This window comes from Rana temporaria, chromosome 3, assembly GCF_905171775.1.
Source record: "Rana temporaria chromosome 3, aRanTem1.1, whole genome shotgun sequence".
Taxonomy (NCBI): Eukaryota; Metazoa; Chordata; class Amphibia; order Anura; family Ranidae; genus Rana; species Rana temporaria.
Genome location: NC_053491.1, coordinates 121,270,100 through 121,294,235, shown reverse-complemented (window position 1 = coordinate 121,294,235; position 24,136 = coordinate 121,270,100). Strand labels below are relative to the sequence as shown.

The following is a 24,136-nucleotide window of genomic DNA, read 5'->3' as shown; positions in this document are numbered from 1 at the left end:
ATACATACATACACACACACACACACACACACACATAGTCTGGAGCAGCTATGTGACACCAGCTGATATCAGGCAATATCTTACTGTCATCTGATTTTTGGATTACAGGAGAGCAAAAGTAAGTGCACTCCTGTGACCCACAAGAGAAGGATGAGCAAAAAAAGCTTTGGTCATGCTTCTCCTTAAAAATATTAAGCTCTGCAGACCAGGGGACAGGGAAGTGTCTGATCACAGGGCTCCCAATACACTGTTGATGATCTACTAGGACCAGCCTATCAGAGACATATATAAGATGTTTGTGCTGAGGAGGCGATCTGAGGGATGGAGATGACACACACACACACACCCCCAATAGGACAGACTTCTCAGAGATATATATCAGATGTGTGTCCTGAGGAAGGGATCTGATGGATGGAGATGACACACACACACCCCCAACAGGACAGACTTCTCAGAGATATATATCAGATGTGTGTCCTGAGGAGGGGATCTGATGGATGGAGATGACACACAGCCCCCCATAGGACAGACTTCTCAGAAATATAGATCAGATGTGTGTCCTGAGGAGGGGATCTGATGGATGGAGATGACACACACACACACAGCCACCAATAGGACAGACTTCTCAGAGATATATATCAGATGTGTGTCCTGAGGAGGGGAATCTGATGGATGGAGATGACACACACACAGCCCCCCCATAGGACAGACTTCTCAGAGATATATATCAGATGTGTGTCCGGAGGAGGGGATCTGATGGATGGAGATGACACACACACAGCCCCCCCATAGGACAGACTTCTCAGAGATATATATCAGATGTGTGTCCTGCAGAGGGGATCTGATGGATGGAGATGACACACACACACACACACAGCCCCCCAATAGGACAGACTTCTCAGAGATATATATCAGATGTGTGTCCTGCAGAGGGGATCTGATGGATGGAGATGACACACACACACACACAGCCCCCCAATAGGACAGACTTCTCAGAGATATATATCAGATGTGTGTCCTGAGGAGGGGAATCTGATGGATGGAGATGACACAGCCCCCCCATAGGACAGACTTCTCAGAGATATATATCAGATGTGTGTCCGGAGGAGGGGATCTGATGGATGGAGATGACACACACACAGCCCCCCCATAGGACAGACTTCTCAGAGATATATATCAGATGTGTGTCCTGCAGAGGGGATCTGATGGATGGAGATGACACACACACACACACACAGCCCCCCAATAGGACAGACTTCTCAGAGATATATATCAGATGTGTGTCCTGAGGAGGGGATCTGATGGATGGAGATGACACACACACACACACACAGCCCCCCAATAGGACAGACTTCTCAGAGATATATATCAGATGTGTGTCCGGAGGAGGGGATCTGATGGATGGAGATAACACAACCCATCCTGTCTCTCCCACACATACACGTGTGTTTGTTGACATCCACCCAGTCTGCACAAAGCTCTCTCCCCGGTGAGCCCCGGGTTTCTCCTCCTCCCCGGACACCCCAAGACCAGGCTCCGGTTCTGTAATCACAGCTGTCACACGGATCCGCATGGAGGATGTCCAAGTACCCCATGACCTCTCCCCTTCCTCCCCCTACAGCCCCATTTCCCGGTCCGGTAGATACTCACACAGCTCGGAGTAGCGGTGAGACCCCCGGCACAGCTGCTGCAAGTACCGGTGCAGCACATCGGTTAGGAGGTCGCAGGCGGTCACCTGCACGGAATCCCAGCCCAGAGCCTGGCAGATCTGCGCCACAGACACCCGCAGGAGCGAGCGCGAGTAGCTCTCACACATCCCGATTTATCCCGCTCCCATCACACGTCCAGGAGCCTCGGGATCTCCGTTTCTCCCTCGATTATCCGCACGGCCCCTTCCGCGCTCTCACTCCTGCCGCCATCTTGGCCTTCCCTCCCCTCGTCGCTGAGCTGAAGCTGCAGGCCGCACCAATCCATCGCAGAGCGGCTCGATCGGGCTACTTCCGGTTGTGAATTCGAGCTCGGCGATCAGCCATTTCCAGCGGAAGGCGGGGTTATAGAGAGGCGGAGAGGTGATTGGGTGATGAGGAGAAGTACTGCGTCCTTCCCATTGCTTCATTATACATAGAGTGGCGGGTATGGCGTATTACTGAGTCCCTGTATTACCGAGGGTCATACTCATAGAATGTCTGCTGCTAGTTAACCCTCTCCCTGACAGAAACCTTTCCCCATTTTCTCCTACCTATAGGCTGAAGTGGCCTGATAACACCAGAACTGGGGCAGATGCGCACACTAACCAATCAGCTTCTAGGTTTCATTTTCAAAGCTTAACTACTTGTGTGCCAGTCTAATCTCTCTTCATTACCAGCCCAGTTCTCAGAGCGGTGATAGTTTGACAAAATAATTACTCAGTCATGTAGCTCTGAACCTAAACAGTGTTTTTTTTTTTTAGACAGACCAATCTTTCTTTTGGGTTTTAGCAGTAAAATCTTTCAAAAAATATTGACCCTAGAGCCCCTTTACACTAGGGTGACCAGACATCCCCAGTTTCAGGGGACAGTCCCCTGATTGAGGAAACTGTCCCCAGACCAAGTCTGTCCCTGGTTTTGTCCCCAGATTGGATTTAATAGGGGGCAGGGGCAATTTCAAAGACAGTCATTGCAGAATTAAAATAAAAAAAATTGTAATTACAAACCGCTCCGCCGTGCCTACTAGCATATGGGGTTTGTATTTTTCCCATTATCTGTGCCCCTTTCTGGTGATCATGTGCTGGTCGGAGCGGAGGGAATATTTCTTCAGTTTCGGGCGCATGCCCATTCAGCTTCGCTTGCATGTTCTTCTGCCTTGGCTAAAATCCTGGCCAGCCACCTGCCTATCTCCTTGCCTTCCCTGGCAGAGTGATCTTCCTCCGCTCCCCATCCAGTAGTAGCCGGGGCCTGAAGAGTAAGACTTGAGAGGCTGTGAGGTGGGCGGCGACGGGCAGAGAGTGCTGATTGTTGCCATTACTAGTAAAGAAAAAATATGTCCCCGGATTTCATTTTAAAAATCTGGTCACCTTACTTTACACAGGCGGACTGATTGACACCCACCGCTCCATAGAGGAGACCCAATGTCTGATGACACCCACTGACATCCTATTCTGTCTGCTAAAAACACAGAGGGGGATCCGTTCCCCATCCATTGATCAGTTCAGATGGGCCGTCCGCCTGCTCAGCAGGGGACAGGGACAAACCGTCTGTCTGCTCAGCGGGGATCAGCGGACAGGGACCAGCCATCTGCCTGCTCAGCGGAGAGGAACCAGCTGCCTGCCTGCTTAGTGGGGAATAGCGGACAGAGACCAGCCATCTGCCTGCTCAGTGGGGATCAGCGGACAGGGACCAGCCGTTTGTCTGCTCTGTGGGGATCAGCGGACAGGGACCAGCCGTTTGTCTGCTCTGTGGGGATCAGGGGACAGGGACCAGCCATCTGCCTGCTCAGTGGGGATCAGGGGACAGGGACCAGCCATCTGTCTGCACTGTGGGAATTAGCGGACAGGGACCAACCGTTTGCCTGCTCAGCAGGGATCAGGGGACAGGGACCAGCCGTCTGCCTGCTCAGCGGACAGGAACCAGCTGCCTTCCTGCTCAGTGGGGAATAGCGGACAGGGACCAGCCATCTGTCTGCTCTGTGGGGATCAGCGGACAGGGACCAGCCATTTGTCTGCTCTGTGGGGATCAGGGGACAGGGACCAGCCATCTGCCTGCTCAGCGGGGATCAGGGGACAGGGACCAGCCATCTGTCTGCACTGTGGGAATCAGCGGACAGGGACCAACCGTCTGCCTGCTCAGCGGGGATCAGGGGACAGGGACCAGCCGTCTGCTCTGTGGGGATCAGCGGACAGGGTCCAGCGGTCTGCCTGCTCATCAGGGGACAGGGACCAGCCGTCTGTCTGCACTGTGGGGATCAGCGGACAGGGACCAGCCGTCTGCCTGCTCAACGGGGATCAGCGGACAGAGACCAGCCATCTGTCTGCTCTGTGGGGATCAGCTGACAGGGACCAGCCGTCTGCCTGATATGGGGACAGGGACCAGCCATCTGCTCTGTGGGGATCAGCGGACAGGGACCAGCCGTCTGCCTCATATGGGGACAGGGACCAGCCGTCTGTCTACTCTGTGGGGATCAGCGGCCAGGGACCAGCCGTCTGCCTGCTCAGCGGGGATCAGCGGACAGGGACCAGCCATCTGCCTGCTCAGCGGACAGGAACCAGCTGCCTTCCTGCTCAGTGGGGAATAGCGGACAGGGACCAGCCATATGCCTGCTCAGCGGGGATCAGGGGACTGGGACCAGCCGTCTATCTGCTCTGTGGGGATCAGGGGACAGAGACCAGCCATCTGTCTGCTCTGTGGGGATCAGCGGACAGGGACCAGCCGTCTGCCTCATATGGGGACAGGGACCAGCCATCTGTCTACTCTGTGGGGATCAGCGGCTAGGGACCAGCCATCTACCTGCTCAGCGGACAGGGACCAGCCGTCTGCCTGCTCAGCGGACAGGAACCAGCTGCCTTCCTGCTCAGTGGGGAATAGCGGACAGGGACCAGCCATCTGCCTGCTCAGCGGGGATCAGGGGACTAGGACCAGCCGTCTATCTGCTCTGTGGGGATCAGCCCTCTGTCTGCTCTGTGGAGATCGGCGGACAGGGACCAGCCCTCTGCCTGCTCAGCAGGGAACAGGGACTAGCCATCTGTCTGCTCAGCAGTAGACAGGGACCAGCTGTCTGTCTGCTCTGTGGGGATCAACAGACAGAGACCAGCTGTCTGTCTGCTCTGTGGGGATCAGGCTACAGGGACCAGCCATCTGCCTGCTCAGCGGGGATCAGGGGACAGGGACCAGCCATCTGTCTGCTCTGTGGGGATCAGCAGACAGGAACCAGCCGTCTGCCTGCTCAGTGGGGATCAGCGGACAGGGACCAGACATCTGCCTGCTTAGCGGACAGGAACCAGCTGCCTGCCTGCTCAGTGGGGAATAGCGGACAGGGACCAGCCATCTGCCTGCTCAGCGGAGATCAGGGGACAGGAACCAGCCACCTGCCTGCTCAGCGGAGATCAGGGGACAGGAACCAGCCACCTGCCTGCTCAGCGGAGATCAGGGGACAGGAACCAGCTGCCTGCTTGCTCAGCGGAGATCAGGGGACAGGGACCAGCCATCTGCCTGCTCAGCGGGGATCAGCAGACAGGGACCAGCCCTCTGCCTGCTCAGCGGGGATCAGTGGACAGGAACCAGTCGTCTGCCTGCTCAGTGGGGATCAGTGGACATGGACCAGACCTCTGCCTGCTCAGAAGGGATCAGCGGACAGGGACCAGCCGTCTGCCTGCTATGCGGGGATCAGTGGACAGGGATTAGCCGTCTGCCTGCTCAGTGGCGATCAGTGGACAGGGACCAGACCTCTGCCTGCTCAGCGGGGATCAGCGGACAGGGACCAGACATCTGTCTGCTCAGCGGGGATCAGCGGACAGGGACCAGACATCTGTCTGCTTAGTGGACAGGGACCAGACATCTGCCTGCTCTGTGGGAATCAGCAGACAGGGACCAGTACAGTGGGACTGTGATAGGGTGAAGGACACTGATGTCTGTAGTGTAGGGTGATCAGACATCCCCAGTTTCCAGGGACAGTCCCCGGATTGAGGACACTGTCCCCGAACCAAGTTTTTCCCCGGATTGGATTTGAACAGGGGCTGGGGCAATTTCAAAGACAGTTAGTGCAGAATAAAAAATAAATAAATCTGAATTACACACCCCCGCTCTGCCCCTCCTACTAGCTTAGGGGGAGTGTATTTTTTTCCACGATCTGTGCCCCTTTCTGATGATCATGTGCTGGTCGGAGCGGAGGGAATATTTCTTCAATTTCCGGTGCATGCCCATTCAGCTCCGCTCGCATTTTCTCCTGCCTTGGCTCAAGTTCCGACCAGCCGCTTGCGTGCTTATCTCCTTGCCTTCCCTGGCAGAGTGATCTTCCTCCGCTCCCCACCCAGTAGTAGCTGGGGCCCAGAGAGTAAGACTTGACAGGCTGTGAGGCGGGTGGTGGCGGCGGCGATGGGCAGAGAGTCGCTGATTGCCGCCATTACTAGTAAAAAAAAAATATGTCCCCAGATTTCATTAAAAAAATCTGGTCACCTTACTATAGTGACACTAATACAATGATAATACTGTACACTAATGACACTGGCTAAGAAGGGGTTAACTGTGTGCAGCTTTTACTTTCTGTTCTGGCTTTTTTTTTTCTCCCTGCTTTTCAGGGAGAAGAAACAGCCAGACCACTGTTCCTAAGCACACATAGTTCTGTGTGTTTGTAAACAGAGAACTCTGTGTGTGTGATTATACACAGCCGATTGGCTGAAATCTGCTGACAAACTCGTGCTGTGTCCATTCATGGCATGGGCGCAAGATAGTGCCAACCTACAGGTATGTGATTGTAAAAAAAAAAAAAAAGAGAGAATATGGTAATCCCACCATGTTATGAAAGCTGCAGTACTCACCGATGTTATCGGGGGGTGCAATCTAATATAGAATATAACCAAAAATAAAAAAGAAACAGACCGCTGCACACCCTAAAGAGTTAACTACAAATGTATTAAAGCTATAAGCTATATCAAAAACATATATAGGCCTAAAAAATTGATCCCCTATAAATAATAGGTGGACATACCCAGATCATTCCCCATTAGAAGAACCCCCAGTAACGGCATATACTGGTAACTAAACAGGCTCGATTCCCCCGCAGGAGAACCGAGATACATGAATAGCACACCACCCTCCACAAATCACATTGTGCCCATATCGCCTGCAATATTATTTACTGTGAGCGGTTGGCTGGTGGTTAAAGTGTTAATAATATAAAAGCTTTTATACTTATCTGCGCAATGCTTTTGCACAGAGCGATATGTGTTCTCCGTTGGTTTTCTATGCTCCTCCTCTTCTGCATGTGCCCCCCACCCCAGCAAGCCAGGTGCTACGGGGCCACACATGAATACTTAGACATACACAGCGTGGTTTACGTCTTGTCATATAAATGAAGTTGTTGTTTTGTTATAATTTATTTTGGATTTGTTGAAATTTTGTTACGGTTGTGATTCGGATACATCTGACTTCGAAGAACGAAAATTTTGTCCAAATTTTGAATCATAACTAAACCAACCACACACACTTTGGACTTGCTAAAACACAGTGGACCAACACCAGCATATGATATGGCTCCCCCAAATCATCACGGTCCCAGAATCTAGAGGAAGAGTGGAGAGGCACAGAATCCAAGTTGCATGAGGTCCAGTGTGAAGTTTCCACAGTCAGTGATGATTAGTGTTGAGCAGAATACGCCATATTCGATTTCGCGATATATCTCGAATATATAGTCGAATATTTGAGATATATTCGCTAAATTCGAATATTCGTGATATTTTATCGAAATGAAATGATTGCGAATTTTCGCTATTGCGAATGCGAAAATAATTGCGAAATTTCGATAACTGCGGTAGGAGCACTCTGATTGGCTCAGAATATTCTTGATATTTTTTCGAAATTTCGCAAAATGCGAATGCGATATTTACTGCGCAATTTCGACAAATGCTGTAGGAGCACTCTGATTGGCTCAGAATATTCGTGATATTTTACAATACAAAATAATTGCGAATATTCGGCAAATGCTGTAGGAGCACTCTGATTGGCTCAGAATATTCTTGATATTTTACAATACAAAATAATTGCGAATATTCGGCAAATGCGGAAGGAGCACTCTGATTGGCTCAGAATATTCTTGCTATTTTACAATACAAAATAATTGCGAATATTCGGCAAATGCGGAAGGAGCACTCTGATTGGCTCAGAATATTCTTGATATTTTACAATACAAAATAATTGCGAATATTCGGCAAATGCGGAAGGAGCACTCTGATTGGCTCAGAATATTCTTGATATTTTACAATACAAAATAATTGCGAATATTCGGCAAATGCGGAAGGAGCACTCTGATTGGCTCAGAATATTCTTGATATTTTACAATACAAAATAATTGCGAATATTCAGCAAATGCGGAAGGAGCACTCTGATTGGCTCAGAATATTCTTGATATTTTACAATAGAAAATAAAAAGTGTTTTGCATTGGTGGTGATTCTTTACTCTATCCATCTGTCACAGCCGTTTGTCAATCAAACACCTTGAAGATTGAACACGTTCATGCTGCATGCTTTGGACTTTTTTTCACTTCACATATCAAAGACATTTTTATGAAAGATTATTTTTCTATTATTGGGAATATATTTCTTTATATATTTGTTTCACTGTGTATTTCACAAGTTATTTGCGCTTGCTTATTTTATAATTTGCCCACATGTCTTGTCACTAGACATATTTTTTATTCTTGTAGAGCGACTCCATTTTCTGTCTTGTATTAATTTATGTTGTATAACATTTTTGAGTTGCTGCTGTATTCTCCCCTTTTTTTAAGGTATGCGCAATTTTTTCCTTCTTACAAAAAAAAATAATATCAAACATACAAATATTCATAACAGAAACATACACAAAGCCCCCCCCTTTTGCATCAGAGACAATCAGAGTTCTCCTACCACAGTTATCGAAAATTCGCAATCATTTTCGCATTCGCATTAGCGAAAATTCGCAATTTTTTTTTTTTCAATTCGGCAACATAAAAGGATCGCCTCAGCTTAGCTACTCGGCCCAGGGTCTCTAATCATACCAGCAATGCTTTTAGACGTCGATAGGATGTGATCTGTTTTAAAAATAAAATTGAAAAAATGCGAATATTCGGAATCGCGAATATTCACCGCAAAATTCGAAATATATTGCGAATACTCGAATATGCCATATTCGAGCCGAATATTCGCAATACGAATATTCGTGAGCAACACTAGTGATGATTTGGGGAGCCATGTCATCTGCTGGTGTTGGTCTTCTGTGTTTTATCAAGTCCGAAGTCAGCATGGGCCTCTACCAAGAAATTATAGTGCACTTCATGCTTCCCTCTGCTGACCAGCTTTATGGAGATGCTGGTTTCATTTTTCAGCAGGACTTGGCAACTGCCCACATTGGCAAAAGTACCAATACCTGGTTTAAATGTGTTTGATTGGCAAGCAAACTTGCCTGGCCAAAACCCCATAGAAAATCTGTGGGGCATTGTAAAGAGTACGATGAGAGACACCAGACCCAACAATGCAGATGAGCTGAAGGCCGCTATCATAACACCTCAGCATGCCACATTAATGCAGTAATTCAGGCAAAGGGAGCCCCAATCAAGAATTGAGTGCATACTATACTGTACACAGACATACTTTTCAATAAGACAACAGTTCTGTATTAAAAATCTTTTTTTTTTTTATTGGTCTTATATAATATTCAAATTTTCTGAGATACAAAATTTGGGGTTTTCACTAGCTGTAAGCCATAATCATCAATTTTAAAAGAAAAAAAATACTTGAAATATATAACCATGTGTGTAATAAGGCATATATATAATTATAAGTTTCGCTTTTTGAATTGAGTTACTAAAATAAATGAACTTTTTGATGATATTCAAATTTTATGAGATGCACCTGTATATTTGAAAATGTATAATTCCCCCAGATTACCCCCTTTTGAAAAGTAGACAGTCCAATGTGTTTAGTAAGAGGCATGGTGAGTTTTTTTAAGTAATTTTTTTTGTCAAATGTTTTGGAAAGAGGACTTTGGACCACTGAGCACCAGACCAGGTCTGTTTTTCTTTATCCCAGGTAAGATGCTTTTGACGTTGTTTGTTGTTCAGGAGTGGCTTGACAAGAGGAATACGACATTTGAAGCCCATGTCCAGGATCCATCTGTGTGTGGTGGCTCTTGATGCACTGACTCCAGCCTCAGTCCACTCCTTGTGAAAGTCCCCAACACTTTTGAATGGCCTTTTCCTAACAATCCTCTCCAGGCTGCGGTCATCCCTGCTGCTTGTGCACCTTTTTCTTCCACACTTTTTCCTTCCACATTACCTTTTGAGGCTTTCCCTCATTATGGAGGGTGTCAATGATGGTTTTCTGCACAACTGTCAGGTCAGCAGTCTTTACCATGATTGTGATTCCTACTGAACCAGACAGAGACCATTTAAAGCAGTGGTTCTCAACCTGGGGGTCAGGACCCCCTCAGGGGTCGAATGGCAATTTGCCAGGGGTCACCAAATCCTGGGCTGTTCCTGAAGCCCGCACCTCTCTCCCAGCCTTTTCACGACCGAGACAGAAACGCAGCAACACTACCTGTGATTAGAGTTGCCATTAAAAGTCCCCACTACAGTTCTCAGATCAGCAGAAGACCTTGAGCCTAAGTTGGCCGATCAGAACACTCCCCCCCCCCAGCAATGCCACTGATCCCACCTCCCACCAGCACTGCCACTCATCTAATTCCCTCCACCAAGGAGTAAGAGAAGGAATACAAATAGAGAATACATGGAAAGAAGAGAAAAAGAGGGGGAGGAACAAAGAAAAAAGGGGGAGGAATAATAATAGAAAGAACTAGAAAGAAGGCTAGAGAGAGGGATGGGAGAACAAAAAAAAGGTATTAGGATAGAGAGAGATAAAAGGGAAAGAAAGGAGAACAAATAGAAAGAGTGGTACATTCTGAAATGTATTATAAGGGATTTTAATACTGTGGAAAGGACTCAGGGAGCACTAAATGTCTGTGGGTTAGGGGCGAAAATTACTTGGCTTGCCTTGGGTGCTGACAACCCACGCTACGAAAATAATTTTACTGTTGGGGGTCCCCACAACTTTGGAAAATGTATCAAGGGGTCATGGCACTAGAACGGTTGAGAACCACTGCTTTAAAGGCTCAGAAACTCTTTTATTTTGAAAATGTTGAATTATAAAGACAGAGATATGGTACTGCAAAGAGCAAGACGACTAGTAGACATAAGGATTGAGGGATCAAAGATACGTTTTTTTCCCTGACTTCTCAGCAAATGTTCAGTGTCAAAGGCAGGATTCATGGAAGTAAAGTGTTGCCTAAGGCAAATGGAATTGACCTATGCCCTGCTTTTTACAGCTAGGCTCAGAGTAAAGACTCAAGATAATACTTTCTTCTTTACATCACCAGATTCAGTGACTCAAGGGCTGAATCCGCAACCAACCAAACTAACTCTAAGTTATTTTTTATTTTTTTTAGTGATTTAATGGCTGGACAATTATCCACAGCCAAATTAATTCTTTAAAATAAGACTTCCTCTTTTTTTCATAATATGAGCTGGGAGTTGGAATGGGAGGGCAGTAAGTAAGAAGGAAGGAAATTTGTAGAAATAAGGGGGTCAGGGTGGACTCTATTTTTGGGGTCCCTTTGCTCATATAGCCCCTATGAATGTTTATATGTGTGGGTTTGTCTGTCTTTGTATTTGAGTTTGTTATCTATGTATGGATGTTTTTATGTTCTTGTTTGTGTGTTTGTTTGTTTGTCCTTGTCTTATATGTTAGTTTGTGTACACCTTCCATTAGACATTAGTCCATTAACCTTATACCTTTGCTCCGGCTTCCAATCTGCTCCCTTGCCTTTCCCTCTCTATCTCTTCCCATTATCTCCCTACCTTGTGACCATGTGGAAAACAAAAAAGAAAATATTTGGACAGCAGCACTCCTGGAAAAGATTCCTGAATTGTCCTTTAATGGTAAAATGGAATACACTACAATCCACAGCAAAAAGGTCAAAACGGTATACACAGCTGACGTTTCGCACTGATACTATGAGTAAGCACTGAGTATCAGTGCGAAATATCAGCTGTGTATCCCATTTTCACCATTTTTTTTTTTTTTTTGTAAATCTGTTTATTGAATTTTAAAACATCCAACAAAAAGAAGAAAACAACAGACATTGGTCATGACAAAAATTGGCTAAGGTACATACAGAAATATGATTCGAGGCAATCTGGTTACATAAAATAAGGTGGGGAGCTCAAGTCATCACAATGGTCTCAGCGGGCCATCATTCACGAGTAGAAGGACAACTTCCAGGCAAAAAAAAAAAAAAAAAAGGAGGACAAAAAAACCCCTGCAGCTCAGAGACACATGATATATTACAGTCGTAGAATCCTATACAACAGCAGGGAACAAAGAATTAAGTGGAGTTTGGGTCTGTGGCTGTGGAAGGATCCGCTAGCCATTTGGACCAAACCTTATCATATTTTTAAGGGCAACCCCTATTAGCATAGCAATCTTTGTAAAGAGGCAGGCTGTTGTTGACCAATTGCTTGGAGAGAGGAGGAGTAGGTTTACGCCAGCTAAGGGCTATGGCCTTGCGGGCATAAAAGAGAAGCAAGCCGACCAGAGTGCGACCTGCCACAGTGGGAATCAGTTGTTCTATGAGACCTAATATACACACTGCTATGGAGGGTTGAAGCGATATAGTGGTGATCTGCGTAATGACCCGTAATATCTCCTTCCAGTAATCGACAATGGCTGGGCAGGTCCAAAAAATTGGGGTAAAGTCACCTGGTACTGTACCACAATGCCAACACCCCGGGGGGGAGGCGGGGTTCATTTTGTGCAACCTGTGCGGGGTAAAGTATGCGCGGTGAGCCATCTTGAACTGTATTAGGGAGACCAGGGATCTGGAAGGGAAGTCCCATATGTCGTCCCAATCGTCATTGTCAAAGTCAGGAATGTCGTGTAGCCATTTGTTTCTGAGTTTTTCCAGAGCAGGGAGGGAGGTCATTATTAAGTGAGAGTACAGTCGCGAGGTGGGTTTGTCTGCACACCCTGACCTGAGGAGGGTCTCTAATGAGGACTGGACGATCTGAGGGGGAGAACCGACGACCGAAGGCATGGGAGAGTTGTAAATATCTAAAAAAAATAACTCCGCGGGATGTTGAAGTCTGAAATCAGTTTGGGGAGTGGGGCCAGAGACTGATTGGAGACCACCTGGGCCACTGTTTTTACACCAAATTTGGTCCAAGCGTGGAGTTCAGGCAGTTTGTAAATGTGCTCAAGGGTGGGGTTCAACCACAAGGGGGCAGCTGGAGAGAGTGCATTTTTAGGGTATCTTTCAATCCTAAGTCCCGCCCCCCCAAGCACGAAGCATGGTGCGCATGGAGGGGGTCAATGAGTATGGGGCCTTGGGACCGCGAAAAAGCAAAAATGTCAGCGCTTCCAACGATTTTACCACCGCCGCCTCAACCATGGTGGCGGGGTTTGTCGTATCGGGAGTAACATTTTCACCATTTTGCTGTGGATTGTAGTGTATTCCATTTTACCATTAAAGGACAATTCAGGAATCTTTTCCAGGAGTGTGGCTGTCCAAATATTTTCTTTCTTGTGAACATGTGGTCATCAAATTATGGATATAGCTTGTAATTTGACTATAAACGGAGTTGAAATGTATGGTAATATTGCCTTATGACCCCTCAGAGGGATGTAAAAATCTCATGGAATGTTAGAGGTCTGGGTACCCCGTCCAAGCGGCAAGCTATCTTTACGTCATTGACGACATTTCTACCATCTATAATCTGCCTCCACCAAACTCATTTACTTCCTCATACTTTACACTATTTAAAGAAAAAACAGTTTAACACTCAATTTCATTCGACATACACATACTCCAGAGGAGTATCTATACTCATAGCTAATACAATTGATTTACAATATAGGCAGGTTAAGAAGGATAATAGGGGTCGATATATTTTTTTGCACTGTTTATTGGTTTAAGTGTGTGTTGGCGAATATTTATATTGCACCGCCCTACACTCCGGAAATATTGAAGGAATTTATTGTGTTTGTATCTGATAAATAAGATAGCCTATGGCTATTAACAGGGGACTTTAATAATTTTATGGCTCCATCAATGGACAAATTTTATCTACCCGATTAGCAAGGGTCTACGGCTTCTGCTAAATACATAGCGGAAATGGGGACGCTTGATTTTTGGAGATTGCGAAATCCAACAAGTAGGCAATTCTCATGTTTTTCGAGTACACATAAAACTTTATCCAGAATAGATCTGGCATTAGGTTCCCACTCTCTATTACCATATCTTTGCGAGATTAAATATGAAGCCAGAGGTATATCAGATCACTCTCCTCTGGTCTTATATTTTCTTTTTTGGACTAATATGGGGGACAAATTATGGAAGGTGAATCCTTATTGGATTTCACTCTTCCCTCCACAGGACATTAAATTAGAGCTCACCACCTTTCAGCAAATAAACACAATAACTGCCTCGCCCTTAATCCTATTGGGATGCACAAAAAAGCTTATCTTAGAGGCCTCCTTATTTCACAAATATATATATATATAAAAAAAAAAGAAGCAATTTAGAAAATGGGAAAAAACTCTGGCCAATAGTATGAAGCAAGCTGAAGCATTATACGTAATTAACCCCAACAAAGTTACTCAAACACAATGGATACATAGCCAAGAAAAATATGCACAAGTAGCTATAAAGGAAGCAGAAAACAAAAGTTTTTCCTTGCAGCAACCTTATTTTGAGGATGGAGAAGGAAAAGGACATATATTGGCCTCTGTGAAAAAGGCACAGTGTTATTCATCTTTTATAACGAAAATTCAGTCTTCTGTACACGAGCAGTCTATTAATTTGCCAATGTTACTAGATGATTAGAGAGATGTTGGAGAGACCATTAACACTGGAAGAGTTGAGAAATGCAGCAGCCAATTTATCCAATAATAAATCTCCTGGATTGGATGATCTACCAGGGGAAAGTTATAAAATATATGGAGATGTGCTACTACCTGATCTGCTGGCAGTTTTCAATCATGCCTTCGAGGTGGGGTCTTTGCCCCCTTCAATTAATGAAGCAGTGATTATTTAAATTCTGAAACCAGGTAAAGATCCAACTAGGCCCGATGCGCATCACCCAATTCCACTGCTGACATCAGATGTTAAACTTCTGGCAAAGGTAATAACAATCAGACTTTCAAAGTGCATTGGCAAATTAGTACATTGTGACCAGCCAGGATTTATCCCTAACAGATCAGCAGCTAATAATATTAGACGATTATTTTTAAATTTACATTTACTTATAGATACTACAGGAACCAGAGCTATTATGTCTTTGGATGCGACCAAAGCATTTGATAGTATAGAGTGGGACTTCTTATGGACCTGCCTAAAACACTTTGGAATAGCACCGAGATTTACAAAGTGGATACAACTGCTATATAGTGAACCGATTGCAAGAGTACAGATTAATGGATCTACTTCACTACCCTCTTTGTTGAAAAGAGGAACAAGGCAGGGCTGTCCCCTGTCTCCGCTCCTTTTCGCACTGGCTGTAGAACCCCTGGCGGAGGCTATTTGTGACTCCAGATATTGTGGGGTTTCGGAGATGTATGGGTGAGGGGGAAAAAAACACTCTTTGTAGACAATGCACTAGTGTTTCTAGGTGACACATATACCTCTTTGTCTAGAGTCATTTCACTTATTGATACTTATGGAACATTCTCAAGATTTAAGATCAACTGGGATAAATATATATCTAGGGGTAATAATCACTCCAAATATTAATGATTCTATAGACAAAAATATACTCCCTCTTGTAGGTAAATTTAGACAAGGTAAAACCTGGTGCAAATTTCCATTGACCATGATAGGGAGAGCTAACCTGGTGAAAATGGTGTGGCTGCCCCAATTGTTATACTTACTGCACAACTGCCCAGTCTGGTTGACATCAAAATTATTTAGGACAATAGATGCGACTTTTAGAGACCTCATATGGAAATATGAAAAACCAAGAATAAAACTTGAAACTCTGCAACAGGTAAAGGATAAAGGGGGAATAGCGGTCCCTAACGCAAGACTATATTTCATAGCAGCACAACTTCAACATTGGAGTGGTTGGGAGGAGTTAGACAACCAAGATCCCATACAGAATATAGTAATGACTCAATTCAAACCATCACCCTTAGTACAGTGAATAGTCTCTCACCAATTCTATGAGAAGAGAAAGTTTCCAACCTTTAATTTAATTCATAGGTTATGGGAAACAATACATATTAAATACGCATCATAAGGTATATACAATGTAGACATGTGCAAACTGAAATATTTCGTTTTGGAATTTAGTTTGAAAAATACATTTATTTAGTTACTCCCAAAATTTGTTTTTATTTATTTCGTTTTTCGTTTAAAAAAAAAAAAAAATGCATTCGTCTGAAAATCCAAATTAATTAAGGTCAAATCTGTCATTGAAGGCTTATGGCGTCTGTCGAATGTTCTAAGAAGATTTGACGGAATCTTTAAAAAAAAAAAAAAGAATGTTCCATCTACAAGCTATAGAATTATAATGTTGTATGACTAATAATAATTATATTTATTATTATTATTACTAGTCAACCAACATTAGAATTATTCTATAGCCTATGGGCAGAGCATTTCACCATAAATGTCCGCTTGCCTCGATCGTATGTTTTTAGCTACTTCGTCGAATCTTCATGTCTCTGTGTATAATCTTTTCTCTCTATGTCGAATCTTTTCTCTCCATGTCAACTCTTCTTCATGTCTCTATAATGTCGAATCTTTTCTCTTTATGTAGAATAAAATTGGACTAATAGAGTTAAGGTTATGCACATTCGACCGCAACAAAAACAAAAATAAACCATTTATTTATGTCGGATCTTTCGGTTTTCTTTTTCTGTGCTCTCGTTATCGTTTGTTAAAACGATAACAAAAATACCTGAAATGCGGACGAAAATGCATTCGGACGAAAACGAATGCACATGTCTATATACAAGACATATGCCAATATGGGGCAATTCTTGTTTATCTGAGTTGAATAAACTACTAGAACTTTTAGAATGGAAAAATGCTGGGTTAACTTTTCTTTATCAGTTATTTGAAGGGGATACTCTGTTGCCCTTTAATATACTGAAAGATTGTTTTAAAATAGCAACTTCTATCAGTATCTTCACATACGTCATGCACTACAAAGTCAGACCTAAACATTCCAACTACAATATAATCCATCAGAGATTTTACTAAAGTCAACTTCAGTACGGTCTATGAAACAAGGATAAATAGGGGCAGTGAAGGCACATGGTCAGGCGAATAGTCTTATCCATTGGCAAAAAGATTTGATAGCTCTTAATGAAGAAGAATGGATACGGGCTATGGAAATCCTACCTGAGGTATCTATTTCACCATCTCAGCAATTGACCCAGCTTTTTATTTTACATAGAACGCACTATACTCCACAAAAGTTGTATGCTTGGGTAAATAGGGGCTAGACTAAGGGGAATTAGGAGTAAGAAATATTACTTTGTGGTTTTACATTGTCTGTACACTGTTCATTTTTTCTTCTGTTGTTTGATAGCTACATTGTCAATTGCTGGGTAAATAAAAATAAATAAAAAGCAATATTAAAAAAAAAAAAAAAAAAAAAAAAGAAGATTACCACTACCCCACCAACTTATAAACAATGGGGTGACAAAATAAATTAAATACTAAAAAGAGAAAGACTAGCATATAAACATAGAGGAGTCCCCCAAAATTTAATAAAATATGGTCCCATTGGCTTGACTCTAGTAACTTATTGTATGATGGTTCATGTGGGGAGGTTGGGAAGGAGGGGGTAAGGCAAGGGGGGGGGGGATGGGGGGTGAGCAGATCAAGCCATAACAAATTAAGAAGTGGATAAAAATTACAATATAAATGGAATCAGAATCCAACTTAGGTGTTTGTTGTTTTGTCCCTGTTTTTTGTAGACTAGATAATCTCTGTAGTGTCCGATTTACTTATTCTTTTTTAGTTTTAGATTTAGAAATTAAATTAAATGGTTGTAACTTTTATTTTTTTTTGTTTTGGATGGAGTGGCAAAGGATTCGACTGAGGCTGTCAAATTTGTATGCGGTCTGCGCGCCCATCAGGTAAAATTACCTTTATGTTGGTACTGATGTCACCGAGAAAACCATTAAGGAGCAATTGAAAAAATGTAAAGCTTGCCATACACTATACTCTGATTGTACAATCTCCTTCAGAATTACGAAAACGTTGTAATATGAGGACAAACCTAAACAATTCATTGCATTTGTGGTGAGGGGACAACTTCCAATGGTCTAAAGCTTGCAACACACTTTACAATCTAATTGTTGAATCTCTTTAAGCCCATGTTCACATTGAGGCCAAATCGGCGGCTATTGCGGACAATGACACCGTCCAAATTGGGGCACCGCCGCACCGATTCCCAAAAGTAGTTCCTGTACTACTTTTGGCGACTTTGTGGGCAATGTGAATAGACATCTGTGCATGAACCCACACAGCTGTCTGTCAAATCGCCCCCAAAGTCGGACTGCATTGCCAGTTTGAAATCCTGCAAGTTCAGCTGAACTCGCACGATTTCAAACCCACATCAGTGTGAACCTAGGCTTAGGGCTGGTTCACATTAGGTGCAGTCTAGTGCATCTTTATTGTGCAAACATATGGACAGTGTTCAACATGGATTCCAATTGCCCTAGATCACACCAGTGCAGTGCACAAAAGTAGAACATGTTGCATTTTTTCTGTATGGAATAAACCTTGTAAGCACCGGAACACGTGTCCTCAATTGAGATGAAAAAAAAAAACGGGAAAGAACGCACCAGAATGCATCAAAAATGTGCATGCAGTAATCTGGCAGTAATCCCATGTTGAAAAATCCGACAGGCAGGTTGTACCCAAGCCGATCGATGGAGAATTGAGAGTGCCAATCAGCAGTGTTCAAACTCTAATCAGGAAGTGGAAAATGAGGGGTTCTGCTGAAACCAAACCACGGTCAGGTAGACCAATAGATATTGCTGCCAGGAAAATTGTTCGGGATGCAAAGAAAAACCCACAAATAACTTCAGGTGAAATACGGGACCCTCTGAAAACATTTTCAAGATGTACAATAAGGAGGCACTTGAAGAAATATGGGCTTATAATGAAAGGTACACCATTCCTACTGTGAAACACGGAGGTGGATGGCTGATGTTTTGGGGATGTGTGAGCTATAAAGGCACAGGAATTTTGATCAAAATTGATGGCAAGATAAATGCTGTATGTTATCAAAAAAAAGTACTGGAGGAACATTTGCATTCATCAGCCAGGAAACTGCACATGGGACGTACTTGGACATTCTAACATGACAATGATCCAAAACACAAGGCCAAGTTGACCTGTCATTGGCTACAGCAGAATAAAGTGAAGGTTCTGGATTGGCCATCTCAGTCTCCTGACCTCAATATCATTGAGCCACTCTGGGGAGATCTCAAATGTGCAGTTCAGGCAAGAATTTTTCAGGAACAGGAGATTTTTTTTCCCCAAGAGGAATGGGCAGCTTTACCATCTGAGAAGATAAAGAGCCTCATCCACAAATCCCACAAAAGACTTCAAGCTGTCATTGATGTTAAAGGGGGCAATACACAGTATTAAGAACTGAGGGATGTAAACTTTTGATCAGGGTCATTTGGCTAGTTACTGTTGTCATTATGATTTAAAAAGAGTAAACACAGTTGATTGATAATAAATGGCTTCATCCAAACACTAATCATGGGTGAAAGAAGTTTGTGTTATCATTCATGTTCTCTGAAAAATGGCCAAGAAATCATAAATTCTGCAAGGGTATGTAAACTTATGAGCACAACTGTATATGCAAATTTGTGTGTATGGGTGTAGGATTCGGTGCAGTCATACTGACCCTTATGCCGCGTACACACAATCATTTTTTGGCATGTAAAAAACTACGTTTTTCAGCATGTTGAAAAAACGTTTTTGCAACTTCATCATTATAACAACGTTGCCCATACACAGTCGTTTAAAAAAAAAATGCTCTAGCAAAGAGCGGTGACGTACGAGTTCTATTCGGATGACGTCACCCTTTAGCAGATTTCGTGTTAATAAAAGACGATTCGCATTTTTCTGTCTGTTACAGCGTGATGAATGTGCTTACTCCATTACGAACGGTAGTTTTACCAGAACGAGCGCTCCCGTCTCATAACTTGCTTCTGAGCATGCGCAAGTTTTTAACATCATTTTTTACAACACGAAAAACGACATTGTTTAAAACGTAGTTAAAAAATGCAGCATGTTCAAAAAAATTTTGGTCGTTTTCCAGAACCCCAAAAATGTGAAGCCCACACACGATCATTTTAAATTACATTTTTTTTAAATGTTGTTTTTTTAAATGTCGAAAAATTATCATGTGTACGCGGCATTAGGCTTGATTCACACTAATGTAGAAATGCAGGGAATTGCTTCAAGCAAGCGCATGCCACTCCCCTCCTAAACCATACCAGACCGCATTCCCTCAACATGGGGGGGGGTGCTTTGCTTGTTGATGGGGGACAAGGGCCTCTTCCCAAACCACAAGGGGCAGGCTCTCCGATTCATGTCATTGGATGGTCACGCCCCATGGATACATAAGAGATGTCTTGTAGGGGATGATAATGGACTATATACAAGATTTTAGAAATGAAAATGGTATCATTAGCAGTATTCAGCATGGATTCATGAAGAATCTTTCTTGCCAAACCAATCTATTAGCCTTCTATGAGTAGGTGAGCTGCCATCTAGATAAACGAAGGCCCGTAGATGTGTATCTTGACTTTGCAAAAGCATTTGACACAGTTCCCCATAAATGTTTACTGTATAAAGGTCTGCTGAGATGGACCATAGGGTGGAGTACATGGAATAAAAACTGTCTAAAAGGGCGTGTTCAGGGGGTGGTGATAAATGGGTAATACCCAGAATGGTCAGGAGTGGGAAGTGGGGTCCGCCAGGGTTCTGTGGCGTGACCAATCCTGTTTCATTTGTTCACAACTGACCTGGAGGATGGGATAAACAGTTCAATCTCTTTATTTGCGGATGACACAAAGCCAAGCAGGGCAATAACTTCTCTGCAGGATAAGGTAAAAAAAAAAAATTGAATGCAATCTACTCACTAGTGGGTGAACCTCTGAGGGGAATCTAGGATTGAAAAGGACCTGGGGTCTTAGCAGATAAGCTCAATAGTGGCATGCAATGCCAAGCTGCTGCTAACAAAGCAAACAGAAAATCGGCATGCATTATAAAGGGAATTAACTCCAGATATAAAGCGATAATTCTTTCACTCTACAAGACTCTGGTCCAGCCGCACCTGGAGTATGCTGTCCAGTTGTGGGCACCAGTTCTCAGGAAGGATGTACTGGAATTGGAGCGAGTACAAAGAAGAGCAACAAAGCTAATAAAGTGGCTGGAGGAGATTAGTTATCAAGAAAGGTTGTGAGCGCTGAACTTATTCTCTCTGGAGAAGACACTTGAGAGGGGGATATGATTTCAATTTACAAATACCATACTGGTGACACCACAATAGAGAGAAAACTTTTTTGCAGAAGGGAGTATAAGACGACACGTGGCCACTCACAAAAAATAGAAGAGAGGTTTAACCTTAAAATGCGTAGATGATTCTTTACTGTAAGGGCGGCAAGGATGGGGCGGTTTCAGCGCGGTGCATCAATAGTTTCAAAAAACTATTAGATAAGTGACATGGCAAAACTGGGCTGTATGCAGAGCACACCGCCATTTTGCCCTGTGCTATTAAGCACAAAATCCGTCTTAATGAAATAACCCATATTTAAGCTAAATAGATTCACTCACCATTCATTCTCTGCCCATCCATACAAGTCAAGAGACCTCACACCAGCTTGTTCTCAAGTCACCGTCATCACCATCATTGCCTTTCATGGCTCAGCACAGCTCATTTTATTTACCCAAACAGGAAGTGCTCACTGCACCAGTTAATCACCTCCCCATGGGAGTGGTCATCGCAGGATGTCCCCTTGTCACAGCAAACACCATATAAGGATATTCCTTCTGACAGGAAAGCTAAAGTCTTATGGGCGTGTCTGAGTCAGGGAGTGCCCCCCTGCCTCCAGAAACAATCCTAAGCTCTTCTATGAATCGTTGATAGAATCCTGAATCTGCGCCATGCCATAGAATAATGCATATCCAGATTATACCCTTATTAAGGTGGAATGGAGGCCATCTACAGGCGCATGCTACGAATCCCAAGCCATGCTGATCAGACAAGACCCAGATAAGAACGCACATCTGTCCATAACCACTCGTGTGCTTGCGGAGTGAGCGCACCCCCTCCTCGACGATAGTCTGTGCTAAATGCACAGAAAGCCCCTCGTCGGAGGACATATGCCCACGCCGCAAACATCACACTCCAACCTCAAGACATTTTCTACTACCAGACGAGATTCAACCAGCCTCCGACTGCCCCAGTCAGTTCTATTTAGAGCGGGCTGCGGAAGTACTAAGACCGGGTGCCATTATGACAATACATCGTCAAATTTCCACCACATAAGCACCTGAACCACCACAACATACAGGGTTATACAATTTAATACTGACCTATAATCACAGACATAAGTTGAACTTGACAGACTTGTGTCTTTTTCAACCTCACCTACTATGGAACTAGATCAGACAGCAGGGGACATCACAAAGCCATTTATTTTTTATTTTTTTTTTTTATTTTTTTACATTCACCCGTCAGCGGGGAATCCAATTGAAACAGCCAACGACTCATTGGTTGTAAAGGAGCAGGCCGGGAAGCCAGCCGCCGCACCCTTAGCAACCAGCGATATACCGTAAATGTAAAAAACATGCAAATTGTGGTAAAAACGCAAAAAGCACTGCAGAAACATGCATAGATGTTAAGCCTTAAGCCTGATTCACATCTATGCAAGGTTGCAGTTTGCATATTGCAGGTGCATTATGCATTTTTCAATACACGCTTTTGATTTATTGAAGTCTATGGAACCAAAAAACTAGAAAAGTCCTTGGCTCTTTCCATAATATGCAGATGTGAACTACAGCCATAGGAAAGGACTGTAGTATGTTTCTGCAAAACTGAAAATGCACTAAAAAACGCATAGGTGTGAACCAGGCCTTACTTGACTACCTAGGCAGTCTAGAACAAACCTGCTTACCACCAAAAACACATATTGATGAACGTCCATGTAAACCCTAACTGGATAACGTTTTTTTTTCTCAAGCATTGTGTATCGTAAACATACCTTAGATGCTGGATTTGCCCCAAAACAATCCTGTATCTTGGACATCACTCCTGAAAATGCTTTGTCCCAGGATCACGGAGAGATTTACTAAAACTGGTGCAGCTCGTCATAGAAACCAATGAGCTTCCAGGTTTCACACTGGTACGACAAACGCTCCGACATTGGGAGCTCACGACGTGTGAAAAATCAATGTTTCCATATGAGAGCCGTCTTAACTGGTCCAACACAAGTTGGTCAGACTTTGAAACCTACTTCAGCCCATTGAATATCACTGAAGTCCGATTATCTTGCCTGATCCGACTTTGGTAAAAAAAAATGGCGTGGAGGTCCCCCCAAAGCCCATACCCGACCCGTATCAGAGCACGCAGCCCGGCCGGTCAGGAAAGGGGGTGGGGGACGAGCGAGTGCTTTGGGGCAGGGGGGCCCTGTGCCCCCCACCACAAAGCACCTTGTCAACACATTGAGGACAAGGGCCTCTTCCTGACAACCCTGGCCGTTGGTTGTCTGCGGGCGGGGGGGCTTATCGGAATCTGGGAGCCCACTTTAATAAGGGGGCCCCCAGATCCCAGCCCACCACCCTATGTGAATGAGTATGGGTCCCCCTTAAAATCCATAACAGATCGAAGAGCCTGGCATGCTCTTAGAGGGGGAACCCATGCCGTTTTAATTGGTGTGGAGTTCCTAAAGATTCATATTAGACACAGTGCCTGTTATTGTCAGGGATCAAAGTCGCATCCCTGTTCATTTAAGTCGGATGCATGTCGGACTTCAAATCGCAGAGCAAAGTCGGATCCAAAGTAGTATGACTGTTGTGTCGTGCCAGTGTGAACCCAGCCTTATTGTCAAAGCTTAATTGAACAAGCTAAAGTTAGAAACGGATTGGTTACTATGCAAAGCTTCACCAGTTTTAGTAAATCAACCCACAGTGTCAACCTTATTTAAATTATTGCATATGTGCTATAACCCAATAAGGCATTTATTACAGTGCTCGAGGACCACAAATTGATCCCCTGCCTTTTTTTTCTTAGTTTGGATTTCCCGATAGTGACAACAGTGGACCTTGCCTGTGTAATGTATGCTGAAATGGCCACTTATGGTATCCATTGGAAGCCCATGTAACA

The 24,136-nt window shown here is 44.1% G+C and overlaps 1 protein-coding gene across 1 annotated transcript in view; it reads right to left on the bottom strand.

The window, feature by feature from the left end:
- TAF3 (TATA-box binding protein associated factor 3) overlaps positions 1 to 1,995 on the bottom strand; it is a 138,152-nt gene extending 136,157 nt beyond the window's left edge. Inside the window, exon 1 of the mRNA XM_040343351.1 lies at positions 1,651 to 1,995. Within this exon, the coding sequence (XP_040199285.1) occupies positions 1,651 to 1,816 (166 nt within the window). The 5' untranslated portion in view covers positions 1,817 to 1,995. The remainder of the gene's footprint in view (positions 1 to 1,650) is intronic.
- Positions 1,996 to 24,136: the final 22,141 nt, after the last annotated feature.